General features: G+C 43.0%; 1 protein-coding gene across 2 annotated transcripts in view; it reads left to right on the forward strand.

Annotated features, from left to right (window-relative positions):
* Window positions 1–15,069, forward strand: part of LOC119455950 (Golgi pH regulator) — a 41,639-nt gene that overhangs the window by 16,149 nt on the left and 10,421 nt on the right. For both annotated transcript variants that reach the window (XM_037717499.2, XM_037717500.2), the window contains exons 9-14: window positions 1,872–1,960; window positions 5,533–5,625; window positions 7,631–7,726; window positions 11,148–11,237; window positions 13,694–13,759; window positions 14,759–14,817. In XM_037717499.2, the coding sequence (XP_037573427.1) occupies window positions 1,872–1,960; window positions 5,533–5,625; window positions 7,631–7,726; window positions 11,148–11,237; window positions 13,694–13,759; window positions 14,759–14,817 (493 nt within the window). The remainder of the gene's footprint in view (window positions 1–1,871; window positions 1,961–5,532; window positions 5,626–7,630; window positions 7,727–11,147; window positions 11,238–13,693; window positions 13,760–14,758; window positions 14,818–15,069) is intronic.

A 15,069-nucleotide genomic window follows, 5' to 3' on the forward strand; every position in this document is an offset into this window, starting at 1 on the left:
CCGCTGCAGTGAAAGGCGCTTGATTTGCGGGCTGGCCAACGTGTTTCATGTGTGCTTGGTGCGCAGCGTTCTGTTGGCGAGTGGCGTCCAGCTGCCGAGTCACTTTGGCGACGGTACGAGTATTTTGGTCCAACTTCGTAGTTTCTGGGCAGCCAGTTGAGTTGCGACGCGTTTGCGACACACTCAGCTTCAGGAATATGAGTGGCAGAGTTCGCAGCGTGCACTGCGAATGCGTCCTGCTTCGTGCTGGCCTGTCTCTCGCCGGACCAAAGCGAGATTCGTTGGTCAACATTGTTGCCTTTCTGCGCCACTTAGTGCAGCAGTTTTCTTAATTGGGGCCATCACAAGCGAAGCAGTAGGTGGCGTCTAAGCACTGCTGATGCATGTTGAAGCTGCACTCAGTAGGCGACGAGGTGCCACAGGCAAATCCGACACAAAAGTAAAACCATGTGCGGAAAGTGCCAACACCAGGCTATACTGCTTTGGAGCCTCTGCTGCGCTGTGACTACCAAAGCACCCCCCTGTCGGCACTCATTAGTGTCACGATGGAGAAGCGTTTTCTAGATGGCGTCATCCCTGTCAACCATTGAGTTTCTTACAATAATTACTAGAGGGAACTCTGGCGTTGCGATCGTTCAGCCACCATGGGAATGATGGGAAGTAGATGGATTTGTCTGATCTTTGTGCTTGTTGATTCAGACGCTCCTGTGGCTTTGTTTATTATACGCTTTATCTGCCTTCACTGTCTTAAATTCCAGAGAAATGTATACTTCTATAAGTGCAGAGTACCCTGCAAACACACGCAATTGCTACTAATTGCAGCAGTTCAGCCTGTGAAGGTGGCCAAATTGAAAAGCGCCAGGCGTCTCAACGTGTGACTTGTCCGCGAGTTTTGTGCCATTCGACATGGCAGCAACTTTGTCCTTGGCCGCCATGTTTGTGGCATTGCATGTGTGTTCCATGCCTGAAACACCATGCTGTGTCCAGAATTTCAGTTACTATTGTTGTTTACATTGTTGCTAGGAGATAGGGCCCAGCGCCGCAGAAATTGTGCATATGAAATCAGACATCTGAAACATCGGTTAATGACTGCATTTGACATTTTAGCTATCAGAGTATATATTTTAGGCCACCTGCAAACAAGAATTTGCTCCGCTATAACCAATACCGTGTCAGATTCAGCCATTTTCGTCTTTTTTATAACAGGAGACCACACGTGGAAATTAAGCATGACCAACCGAATTTTATATTTACATTGTTGTATCTGATAATTCGTTATAACTTTGTTCATTATGTTGAGGTTCGACTTATGCACTAATAAATCATATTTTGCCAGCACGTGGGCAAATCAAATTGCTGCCCCATACAAAGTGCAGTGTAACGTGAGAGAAGGTCATAGAGTGGCAATGTTCCTCAAAAATGTCGCTTAAACAGGCAGGCCACAGGGAAGATGACAGGCTGTTGAACCCCACATGAACAGCCTCACATGGCTGTAGCCTACATCTCGTCGCTTTCTTGTTCTATTTCAACCAATGTTCTTCTCTGGCACTATGAACTGGTTAGCCCAACAAGAAGTGCTGAATGGCAACATATTCAGCAGGAATAAAATACATAGCAGCCTATGGGCTTTGTACTGCGACCACAGAAATGTGATGTTGCAGTTGAGAAAGCATAGAAACTGGGAATGTATTGATGACGCTCTATTTTACACGAGAGCAGATGCTGCGAATCCAGTCTGTGTCACCTCTTCCTCAGTGGTGTGTGGGAGGAAGGCCCGGTGACTTTGTGTGCAAGCAATACTGGAATTTTCCATGTCACGTGAAACTTCACATGTTGCAATGGCCTGCTTGGATTTCTTCTGCATGTTGCAGACATTGGGCAGCTGAGGCAGAGTGTGGAAGCCCTGGAGGAGTTCAGCCGACAGTTGTTTCTGGAGACGGTGGAGTTACACAACATGCTGGTGAGCAAAGGCTTGTTCGTGTAGCATATGGTCCATAGCTCAGTCATGTAGCACAGCCATGTTTACATGTATGTCACTGAAGTTCACCGCATTTGCTAGTGCAACATGTTAAATATTTGCATTTACTTAACCTGTTCAGGCTACCTGGCTACATGTACATATCCAGGAATTGCCAAGTACTGTTCTATTTAGAATGGAAACAGCACAGTTTTCTTGTCTCGTTCCTTGCGCTGTATCTATCCTAAATATCATGTACCAACTAGCCCAACAGCAAATTCTCTTGACAGTTCTATGCAATTTACTTGCAAAGTAATAGGGATACGGCTCAGATACTCTTGGTATAAAAAAATATAATTCTTGTATTTTTGCACGTATGTTTTCCGCACCCCCAATCACATTCATTGGGAAGGGTAGGAGAATTGTGGGCTCAAAGGCCAACTGCAACAAAATGTTGGACCACATAAAAAGCCTAGCTTAAGATAATAATTTAGATACTGTAGAACCCCGCTGTTACGTTTTTCATGGGACCGTAAAAAAAACCATAAGAGCCAGGAAACAGGAAAAATTGAGAAATGGGAGTAGTGTTGAACTGCACACAATGTTATTTTAATTCTTACGTGTGACAAAAAGCAGTTTCACCCGACAGCCAAAGTATCGATTGCGATGAGCTATACAAAATAAGAATAGTAATTTTATCGTCCGTATAAACTTGTAAACATTCGCTTATTAACTAATTAACAAACAGGCAAACATGAACACATCACACTCGATGAGCGCGGACACGCGCAGTTGTTTGCGCAGTTAATCGCCACTGCAGAAACGAGCGAAGTGACCTTCGTGCTGTTGTCTATCGTTTAAACGCAAACTGAGCGCCGAGAACACGCAGCACGCACAAAGCTACGAGCCGCCGATGCACCTACACTGTGTAGACTCTGCCCCCACGCAGATCGCTTTCAAGATACGGCCCGCGCGACCGCGTGCCACCGCGCAGTATGATGCCAGAGCACAACGCTGCCCGCTATCCCTCCCCTCTCACTCCCTCGCCGGTGCCTCGAGTGCAACAGGAGGAGGCGCACTTCCTCCCTGCTTTTCTTTCTTTCGTGCGCGAGACGTGGTCGTCGGCTCCCCTCACACGCTTTCACTCGCACATGCAGCATATGGCGCCGTATGCTGCATGTGCGAGTGAATGCGTGCGAGGGGAGCCAATGACTGCGTCTCGCGTGCGAAAGAAAGCATACGGCGCGCGGCGACGGCGTTATCGCCCTTGGACTTTATACGGAACATCTATGAGCCAAAACGAATTTTAGGGCCGCAACGCGTCATAGACACCATCTTTAGATATCAAATGCGGATCTCAAAGGCCATACTTTTGCTGGTGGAAACCGAAAATACGTAATAAGTGTCGCCCCCGGCACTTTGGGCAGCCAATGCCATCGTCAAGCAACCAAGCCAAGCAACATGAAAAGTAAAAATGGCCGCTCGGGCCGGCGCGGTGTCGCAGTTCGCAACGTATGATGTGGGAACGGTTCCACAGTTGCAACGTAACAGCGGGGTTACCAATGCATTGGGTTCTGTGGGAGCTGTGCCGGGACCGGCCGAAAACGACGTAACAGCCGGGAAAACTCAGCAGCCGGGAACGTAACAGCGGGGTTCTACTGTAGTATAGAAGGGTCTTTGTTAAAAAAATATGGCATTTGAAATACGATCAGGAGTGTCTCAAAACGCTCGCATATATATCGGTTTTTGATACTGAAACTGAAAAAGGAACACCACCAGTACCGCTCACTGGAAATGATGCATGACCTAACACTCCTCAGCATGACCTCCACAATCTCGGAGGCCACGGCATGACGGAACTTGCGCCCTAGCTACATCATCAAGTGCATGCATCGTCTGTTAGGTACTGTTTAAAGACTGCTAACAAACGAACTATACAATTACCAGCTCTGCAGCTTTGCCAAGATTGGTTCAGTCGTACTATATACTGTATTCATTTATGACAAATTTAGCCAAAGTGAAATTTCATTGCAGTTGGCCTTAAACTAACTCAAATAGCTGTGCTAAATAACACTCATATCTTCAGAAAACAACCCTGCACAATTAATGGTGCAAAGCTCTAAAAATAATTTTGTGCATGTTTCAGTCGTTACAACTGCTAGAAGGGTGCATTGCTGTAAAGCCACACAGCATGGCAAAATTTACCTATGATATGCACCCACACTTAAGCGTCTTGCTGGTGCAGGTAATGTCTGCAAAAAATGAGTTAACACACATGAGAGCTTACTACAGCTGTCCCGCAATCTCACAGTGGCAAAACATAAGTGATGCAAGAAGCTATAATCGTGATTATTATGCAAGATGGTATAATTAACTGAGTACACAAATCACAGCCTTTGCCTGACAAGTCACAGTTTGAGGTGCCAACAAAAAGCTGCAGAGGCGAATGAATGAATCAATGAATGAGTGACAACGTTACTGTTTCTAAGGTAGCCATAATGCCAAGGGGCCCTCAGTCCAGGGCTCTGTTGATGAACATTTCCATGCATTTACTGGATATAGTCCACCAGGTAGCAGTTGCTGGGCCAGGTCATGGTGAGAATGAGCCAGTCCTGTTCAGGGCGTAGTCGAAGGTCAGAAACGGGGAAGAGATGGGCTGGTATACGTGTTCTAGAATGTCGCAATAATTTGTGTAGCCTTTGCATGAAGGGCACTCAAGGCAAGGTCCTTAGTGTTCCAGAGCTTGTGGATGAGAGGTAGCAGAAGGTGAGAGGCGAGCACGACCCAAAGCATAGCTACAGCTTTCCTGCTCGTATCAGCAGGGAATCGTTTCTAACTTATGAACACTACTTGTCCTACAAGAAATTCCCTGGGCAGTGTCACAAAGGCAAGTGTAGTAGCGACTAGAACCCATACTCGCCAACATGAGCACTGGCATCAAAAAGAATGTTACGCAGCATAGCAACTTCTGGGGATGAAGCAGTGATAGAAGTTTGAAGCACACTGAATGATATTTGCCCGAAGTAACACTGGACTTGAGGAGAGCTCAAGGTATGGACTGTATTTCGGCTATAAGCTAGATTTGAATAATTCTTCCTAGCATCAAGTGGTGATGTTCATGTGTGGCCCTCTTAGCCTTTTCTCACCTGACATCATACCTTGGTTTTCCCTAGCTTTGTGTATGTCACGCCAGCTGTTATTTTAACAAAATTGCTCTTCTATTTCTCCTAGTTTTGTTCACTGAAAAATTTAAGAATTGAAAGGCTAGAACTGTCAAGATAGAAAGAGATTGTTTAAAGTGGCGTTGGTACACTTCGCTTCATTTAACTGCATTATTGATAGACTCGCTCAGACTATCTTGATAGTTTTGTTTGCTAGGAAAACTCAAAAATAGAAAGAAAAAAAAAAAGACATTAAAGTAGAGTAGTGGAACCTTCCTATTCCCCCTTTAAAAAACTTGAATGGTGAGGTTTATGGGGATCAACATGGTCTTAACTGTGCCATTGGCCGATGCTCGCTTCTTTCTTTCTTTCTTTTTTTTTTTTTTCATGCACACTTTGTTTTGTTTTTCCCAGGAAAGGATAGAGTGGTCGAAAACCTTCAAAGGGAAATACTTCAACTTTATCGGCTACTTCTTCTCCTTGTACTGCATATGGAAGATATTTATTGTGAGTAATTCTGAATCTAATCCTTTCTTTTCACTTTTCATTTAGAAAATCTTGCTGAAATTTTATTGCACTGTACATATGTAGTAGTGCTCTTTTGTTAGCTGTGTGGACCCAGTGTGGGCATCTTATTCACTTGTACAGTCAATTTCTGTTAATTTGACCCTGAAGGGACTGACAAAAGTGATTGGATTATACGGTGGGTCAAATTAAACAAGAAAGGAAAAAAAACCATCAAAATACACTGATGACTCGTTTGGCAGTATTTGCCCATTTCTAACACATCCCCGAATCAAACATGCACACACTTTTAGAGGTTCAGAGTAGAAAACGAGCGTGGAAATGACATTAGAGCTTCTAAACAAAGTAGAAATCCAATTCTTTGGCAAGAAAAATAAAGCATGCATCAGATTCTGAAAATAAGAAAAAGATGAAACCAGTTAACTTAACCTTCAGAGAATGGATATTTTTTGCACTTAACACCAATCGTCATCCTTCCCAGGCAGCACTTTATCGCTGTCTATGAACCAAGACGTGTCATCCTCCATACGGTCAGTTGCATGTTTGATATTCTGCATTTATCAGACGACTCCGCAACAATCACAATTGTAATGGGGGCCCACGCGTAAACTAATCACTTCGCTAGTTCGTCCTGCGATGAATATGGTTTGTCAGAATACCAACAGCTGGTGATGCGACTTGTTGCTGCTAGCTTAGTTTCTGAAATAACTTATCCTTTCCATACCATGAGAAGCGACAAAAATTGTACCAAATTTACCAGAATTTTTTTTTTCCGCTTAGTTTCTAGGCCTTTTTTTTTTTTTTCTCAAAGAAAAGACCTTCTTTTTTTTTGCTTTAGAATCTTCCCAGGGCAGGCTGAAATAAGTGTTTTTAGTGGAAGATGACGGCGTGTTCATCGCCCAAGCGCCGCCAAGGCAGACGCTGCTACCCTTAGGGTCACCATTGGGGTCAGGCATGTGCATGCTGACCAGTCAAGTTCGAAGTGTCTGGTGGAGGCCAATTTCAGAATCGAAATAATCAAAATTTGGGCCCATAGAAATGTGTGGATGCTGACCGGGATTTTCGGTAGGGGTAGAATTAACGAAAATCTGCTGTATTTACATATCTTTATGCGAGACTTACCTGTTCTGCTTTATTGACTTCATTTCATTAGTCTGATGTGCAAGCCTGGGTACAAAAACTCCTAAAAAATTTGTGCTGCCAAAGTACTTTAGGGGGCCAGTAATAGGAAAGCATTAAGAAACAACACTAGCTGGCCCTATAACAACACTAACCGGGTTGCATGAAAAAATCAATGCGGGGTTGGCAGAGCTGTTGTGAGAAAACTCTAATGGCGGGGAAGCCAGTGCCCCTCCCCTCCACCTTCCTCCATCCAGCTGCTGATTGTGTTGACTCGTTTTGATTGTTTAACTCTGCTTCCTGCGTGCTTTGATCGCGTGTAACAAGTCGCGGCTGTCGGCGTTCAAGAATGGCACTGCTATAGTAAAACCTCGTTAATTCGGATTTCACGGGACCTAAAAAATGTCCGAATTAACCGAATGTCGAATTATCAAGGGCATCAAGAAAACAATAAACAAATGCTTTCTTTGTCAACATGCTTTTATTTACTGAATAAATCAGCAGAATCCTGTCCCTATTTTGCACAAAAGCAGTGCGGAAGCTGCAATTCTCATCATCTCGTGACTGATTAGCGCTCGCAGCGGCAAAGGCCTCGCAGCGCACGTCATCATCTGAGACACGATTTTCACTACCGCGCGCACATCCCGGTAATTTTTTCGCCTGTGTCGCCAGGTCGCCGCCCATCGCGGTGTAGACGGTGCTCCTCATCCTCGCTAGTTTTGCACTGAGTAAAAACAAAACTATTGTTTGCCGCAACTGCGGCCGCAGTCGACGTGATCATAGATGGCGAGCTTGCGGTTCTGAAGGTGCGCGGCCGACGCACGCACCGAGTCACTGGCATAATACTGTTCTTTCGAATATTCTGCAGTGCACCATCAACATTGTATTTGATCGTGTCGGCAAGGTGGACCCTGTGACAAGGGGAATGCAGATTGCTGTCCATTACATGGGATTCGACGTTGATGTGAGTCTGTGTGTTTGTCTGGCTAATGTCTTACATCTGTGGTGTTCATTTGCTTGTGAGGATTCCTCCTCGGAGTGAAATTCATCGTGATCCAGAACCAGTTGCATTCATATGTACTGTGGTTCTGTATTGTCTTATCTTGTAGTATGGAACCTGAAGTAGCATGCCAAGCTTATCGCTAGACTAGCCTCTGAAGATATTGTTAAACTCTTTCTATCTCTTGTAGTATAAAATGTAGAGTGAATTGACATTGTTCAGCAATAGAGAGTGTGCACTGACAACTTGTCTTTTTTGGTGCTGGTCATGGCTTTAATAATACATAGGCAACAATGACAATGTTGACATCGATGTGACATCACACGTACACGAAATCGCTGCCTCTTTTGCAGGCTAGCTTTGCTTGCTTTTGTTTTGTGATTTTTATTAGCCTGCTTTTTGCAGGAAAAAGTCCTCTCCCAAGGGTGTTATTGATACTGTCATATCCCAGTTTTTAATCACTATACTTTCATCTTTCAAGTTCTTAACGTTATGCCATCATTTTTCTTTCCTTCAATTTGTGTACGCCTGAATATTAACCTCATTACAAAAATGCTTTGTATACAGCATAAGCTTGTATGCCTCTTGTGCGACTCCTTAAATCTTTCGTTACGACTAGAAATGTGCTCATTTTTGGTGCTTTTATGTTTTAACATTTTACTTCTAGATGTAATGGTCACAATGTATACTGTGATACATAAAATTATAGCCTGATCACTGGTGTTTTGAATGGATGTATAGCAGTAATAATTGCTCAGAATATTTTTTTAATTATGAAACTTCAAAGAAGTACTGCAAGGAACACAAATAAAATACTAATTAGCTATTTTTAGTAAAGTACTGAGAGTTAAAAAAAATCTCAAATATGCAAAATATGCACCTGGTTCCTAGTTCCCAACTTTTGTTAGTGAGATCACGCAAAAAGTTATTATGAAGATTTGTTGGCATCAATACTAGCCATAGTGATGCCCATGGTATGTGTGAAAGCACTATATTTGCAAATGTGAAATAGGGGTAGGGTTCCATTGTGCAGGGAGCATTTTTTTTTACTCATTACAGCAGGCACCTGGTTTGTTTTTTACAGCATTCTTTAGGCTCATATGGCAATGGTTGCTAGGTCATGGAGTATGCACAAGCTTTCTCATACTTGATTATTCTGTTCAATGTGTTCTTCTGTGCAATCAAGGTGGTCTAGTGTGCGTTAAACTGGCGCTGGAGCACCCGCATGGTTTGTTCATTTCTTGTACAGTGCTGTACAGTAATGTGGAGGGTTGCACAATATTGTATGGTAATGAATAAGGGAACTTGGCACAGGCGGTGTTGAAAATGTTAGAGATTAGACAGCTAGTCAAGCTTCAGTCAAAAGTTGGTCTGAAACCGACTACGTGCTCTTGTGTGAGTGAAAACCTCGTACGACAGGGCATTCAGAGATCCCTGGCTGCTTATCAGGCTTTTTTCTCTTATATTCAAATTACAATCCGACACTATCATGTCTGTAGGTTCTAGTTAAGTCGTACTTTACTATTTTTCTGACGGATTTTACTTTGAGAAATTCAATTTTTGTTCACTAACCCCTTGCGCCACGCCGAGGGCCTGTGGGGTCGGGGTGGTTCGGGTTGTATTTCTGCGCCACGGATGCCACAGACGTCGATGCTTAGGCTGACACCAACGCCGGATTTTCTGCGACACGGGGCCCTTAATGCTATTGCATTAAGATTGCCATCTATAGTTCAGTCGTCATTTCAGATGCTGCAAATGTTGCTATTAGGAGAATTCCAAAGGAAATGTGTAACAATGCATAGAAAAAAAATTATGGTTGATCCCTCTTTCATACGAAAGTGAAACGTGTCTTGACAGAAGCTGTTGCATCGCTGTCCACTGCTGCGAAAGGCGCACGATTTGCGGGATGGCAACGATGTTGCATGTTTGCTTTGCACGCGGCCTCCTGTTGATGAACGGAGCTGAAACGTGCCAGGCGTCTCAACGTGTTGACTTTCCCGCGACAAATTGATAAGGGCATTCCAAGCTTGTGTGTCGGTGCATGCGTTTGTGGCATAATGGTTTTAATGTCGGGGCTTCTGTACTAGAGGTCCTGGTTCGAATCCTGCCGTCGAACACCTTTAATAATGTTTATTTTATAATTTATTACACAGTACTTCGTTGAAAATGTCACGAAGCCGTTTACACTTCGTTCTTTATTCTCAGGCTACACCGCGCTGGAGTTTCCGCTGCGCTGTGACTACCGAAGCGCTCCCTGTCGGCGCTCGTTAGTGTCACGATGCAGTACTTCGCTTCACCGCTCCTAGATGGCGGACGTTATATCCGTTACATCTGTTGCCAGAAATCAGTTGTGAAACCAGGCATAAAACACTTTCATTTAAAACTGTCAATCAAATTGATAGATTTCTATAGGCACAATAACAAAAAAGTTAATGTGTGTATGATATGCATATTGCCACTAAGAAATTTTGGTTTTGGTAGATTGTGCCAGCGAGGAAAAGCGTACAGCTGGAACATAATCACTACAAAATGTTGTTTTGGGTTGCTGAGCTGCATGCAATAAGCAAGAGTTAGTTAGAGACCAGGGCAATAGGTATTCAGGGAGATGTCTTCATTTCTAAAAGCCAGGTAATAATAACAACAAGACCCACCACTGTTTCTGTACACGCGTCATTGAGGTTGTGATGTTGGTTCTCTACACCACTCAATAACAAAAGGTGTCTGTAGTGCTTTCACTTCTGCGTTATTCTTGCAATGGCTTTTCTTCCATTGGGAGCGGGGAAAAATGAGGAAGGAGCATTTGGAAGCATTTATTGGTGTAGCACTTCATTAATTTAATTTAAAAAGGCTAATGTTTGAAGCAACAAGGCTGTGACAAGACACACTAAATAGAGTTAGGGCATATTGCTAAGAGTCATTGTTCTACCTTTTGTTGGTCACAGGATTATCACTTCTATCAAGTTGTCGCTTAATGCAAGATGCACCTATGTATTCGAAATTGAATGCTGCTGCCAATTCTGTTGTGAAGGTGGGGTGCCTGATCAGATTTTGTGTGTGTTGCATATTGTGTTATATGTTGTCAATAATATGTGAGTACCAATGATTAATCTGGAATGTATGGTTGCACATGCATATATGCAGATGCACATGTATAAATACGGATGCACTTTACCATTAAGAATCTATTCAACGACTGAGGACTGTGCTTACCACTATTGTTGCGATATAAGGGTTGCTTGTCTTTCAGCGCATAAGCTCACCCATTAAAGAGTTAGATACTTAAGTTAGATACTTAACTCACACATTCAGCAGTGTTTAGTTCTTACCATATCACATATCTCTGATATCGTTCATAATGTGTGTGTGTGTTTTTTTTTGCCCGTAGGTGAAGTTTTGGTCACAGCATATATCTTTTATTTTGGTTGGCATCATTGTCGTCACTTCTATACGAGGCCTTCTGATAACCCTCACTAAGGTAAGCTGCATTAGTAGTAATTGTCATTGGCCACTTTTGAAGCATACAATTCTTAACCTAATTGCTTCTTCTCGAGCTTTGCTATCCAAGTGGCATCTCTGCAATTGAAAATTTGTTTGGTGTCAGAACGAGAAGAAGGGGAACTGAGGGGCTCGATTTTTTGTTTGACACAGCCACATGAAGTCAAGAAAAGCATAAGGGAAATTAACAGTTGTTTTCGCTGAAATGTAGAAGTAATAAGGTAAGTGGATGAAAAACACAACTTGCTACATCTGGAAGCCAAACCCAATGTAATGAAGTCTGTAAAATCGGCAATTTGCTTCGTTATAACGAAATATTGTTATATGGAAATTTGACTTTTTATGCAAATAAGTACAGTCTCCGATGAATTTTTCTTACACGGAAGGGGCCGCAATATTTTCTTAATTATCGGGAAGTCACAAAATGTAGATTTTAATGGGGAAAAAATTTTAAATTTAAGAATCGGTGGCGAAAGATGTGTTTTCTTGCCATGTTGACAATATCTTCACATCGGCAGTGCGAAGCGAAGCCAGCCACGCTTTCGTGTCCTCTCCGCCCCTGCATCTGATAGTGTCGCCCGCAATGGGACGACGCTATCCTGAAAAGCGCCAGCAGTAGGGAGCAAATGCTTCATCTGCCTCGTGCTTCAAAGCGTCTCCGAAACTCATGATTTCGCAACTTCCAGTATTAAACACGCGGGAAGACGGCGCACATGATACCATGCCATCTTGGCACACCCACTGTTTGCACATGCGGCAGATTTCTCCTAAAACAGCGCATGGGCTGCGTATGCGCTCAGCCACGCTGACAGCCATGCACAGCCACTGTTACGCTATGAAAGGAGACATGTGCCAACCTGCCCCCCTCCCCCCTCGTGCGCACTTGAACATGTTACTGCGAGTTAGCTCCTCTTCATTGCCTCCTAGATAGCAGGCCTGTGCACTTTGCTTATGACGTCATGCTACTGCATGATGAAAGTGGTGATGTCCAAATCACCGCGGCTCATTCGGGAGTATCCCTATAAGTTTTTATGGCAGTCGGGCAAGGTAGCATGACATCATGGATCGAAGTACACCGCCCTTGTGCTATCTAGGAGACATTGTGTCCTCCCCCCCTTTCACATTTTCTGACACGTTAAGATGGCGCTCACCAAGCCACCATCCTTTTCGAGTCACCCTCGCACACTTTCACTCGCACCCAAAGCATACAGTGCACAAGACACGATAGGATCTTATCGCTCTTAGACTTTATAAGGCACATGACACTGCTTTGCTTCGGCAGTCGCTCTTGGTCTAGCGGCGCATGATTAGGGAGGTGTGTTCGCAAACACCGCTTGTAATTCAACCATTTGACCATCTGCATCCACGGAAGTTTGTGACATTTTTGACATTGTGCACATAGGTCATGCCCTGTAAATTAATAGAGACGCACCGTATACAGTGCACGTTTTTATAGCGGATGTACACTTTGGAAAAGTCTTAAAGATCTAGCAGCTCATTTAGGGACTGTAGACATCAGCTGCAGTCATGCAGTATGGCTTAGCTATACATAGGACAGCTTTATCACTGAGGTCTACATCAACTTCTAGATGACCGTGTGAACAAACTATGTCAGTGTTTTGACACTACTGCCCCTGTGCACCAACCTGAGTGGTTGATCTTGATTACAATCATCATACTCCTCCAACAGCACCACTTTTAGCCAGACAAGATTCTATAAATGTAAAACATGTAGGACAAGGCATATCTGTAAAACATTTGTGTATGCAGAAATGGCTTTGAACACTTTGTGTATTGGGAGTGTCTATCACGATAGAGACAAGTCTGTTCTGGGTAACTTTAAAAGAGGCCACCAAGGCTCTCATAGCCTGGGCATCTTGTTAAAGGAGATGACTATTTCTTACCTTTAAGCCCCTTATTGATCTAAAACGCATGGTAACTGGTAAGTGTTGCAAATAAATGAAAATAATCACTAGAAATTAGATACTTGAATTTATAAACAGTGGGCAGTTTATGAACATTTCGACTAGAGGACTAGTCAAACAGTGGAACATGTCAAAAAAGGGAACTTGTCAAGCAATGGAACTTGCCCTGATGAAGGCAAGTCCTATTTCTGGCTTTGGGCAGAGGGTTCCCTTGATTTCCCTTTGTTAAACATAATGAGGGAGACAATCCTTAGATTTTTCATTGATCGTTCATTACTTTGACTTTTTGTTTTTATAAAGTTTAGATTTAGAAACATCCATGTGATGTTGTGCATTTAGTAGAACATCAGCAAAAAGTATGTGCATAAATATGGTTGCTCATGTTTACTTTCATGCTCATTATTTATTGCTGTTCTTTATGCTTGTTAGGTGGCCATTGTGCATTATAATTTGAAACATCTTTTTGCTCTCTCTCTCTTTCTCTGTATATTTTTCTTTGTATTTCTCGCAGTTTTTCTATGCGATTTCAAGCAGCAAGTCATCCAACATTATTGTCCTGGCTCTTGCCCAAGTTATGGTGAGCTTTGCTTGAAATCTTCCACTCATTGCTACCCCCTTCTACTATCCCACAAGTTAACTTTTGTATTTGCTTTTGTATGAGGTTTGACATCCTAAAGCAACTCATCAGCTGTGAAAGATGCTGCACTAGGGGGCTCCGGATTTATTCCGACCACCTAGCGTTCTTTAACATACACCCAAGGCATGGTGCACAAGCGTTTCTGCATTTCGTGCCCATCAGACTGTTGCTGCTGGGGTCAGGAGTCAAACATGTGACATTGTGCTCAGCAGTGAAATGCCATAGCCCCTGAATCACTGCTGCTGCTGTGTTTGCATTGTATCAGAAAAATACAGTAAGCCCTCGTTATAATGAAGCCATTGGAACCAATGATTGACTTCGTTGCAAGCAGTATTTTGTTAAAAAGGGGGGGGGGGGGGGATGTAAGAGAGTCGTAGCAACAGGAGATATACACTCCAACAGCATAAGAGCTCAGAAAACATATATTTAAGCAAAGCTGTACTTGATTGTGGTGATATAAAAGTGGTAAAGCTCTGCTGACACACATAAACAGCTGCTTCGTCTGTTGATTATTCCCGTGTGATACTCTTAGCCCTAAGAAGCTGCCAGCATGTGGTGGAGTGACTTCACAGCCCTTTTTGCCTTGCAGGTTGGTACTGAGAAACACAAAGGGTCATTGTGCATTCTGCGCAAACAACCGAGTGCGGATTTCCCACTTCGCACTTCATATTAAGTGGAGTCACGTTCTATTGCAGTTCGAATAATCCAATCTAAAATGCATATACTGCGGTCGGGATCACAATAAACTTTAAATAAAGCAATACTTCAAGTAAGATGATTTCAATACAACAGTTGTTTGCTGTAGTGCAATTGTTAAATTAACTGGCTTTAGTTTTTGGCATTCAGAATTATTGGCTGACAGGGCAGCAATATTGACTTTTATGTAAACTAGAAAGACTTACGGACTTGGTAACATTCTTTCATTTTTTTTTCTTGCAGGGGATGTACTTTGTTTCCTCTGTGCTGCTGATAAGAATGAATATGCCTGCAGAATATAGGTGATACAACAAACTACTATTTATGCTGTCTTTTTTTGCATATTTTGGCCTTGTATTTCCTGCCCCCTTTTTGCTTTGTTAAGTGGCTTCTTTGCTTACATTAACAGTCTTATACTTTACGTATATTTCCTTTTTGACTTTCTGTTAATCATACTCCTATTTCTATGCCCTTTATTGTCATTACGTTAGCCTTCTGTCCTTGTCAGTGCTTTCTGCTGAAAACCTTTCTTACTTTGTGCAACCAACAAGCTC

The sequence above is a fragment of the Dermacentor silvarum genome, chromosome 6 (genome assembly GCF_013339745.2).
Source record: "Dermacentor silvarum isolate Dsil-2018 chromosome 6, BIME_Dsil_1.4, whole genome shotgun sequence".
In the NCBI taxonomy this organism is placed as follows: Eukaryota; Metazoa; Arthropoda; class Arachnida; order Ixodida; family Ixodidae; genus Dermacentor; species Dermacentor silvarum.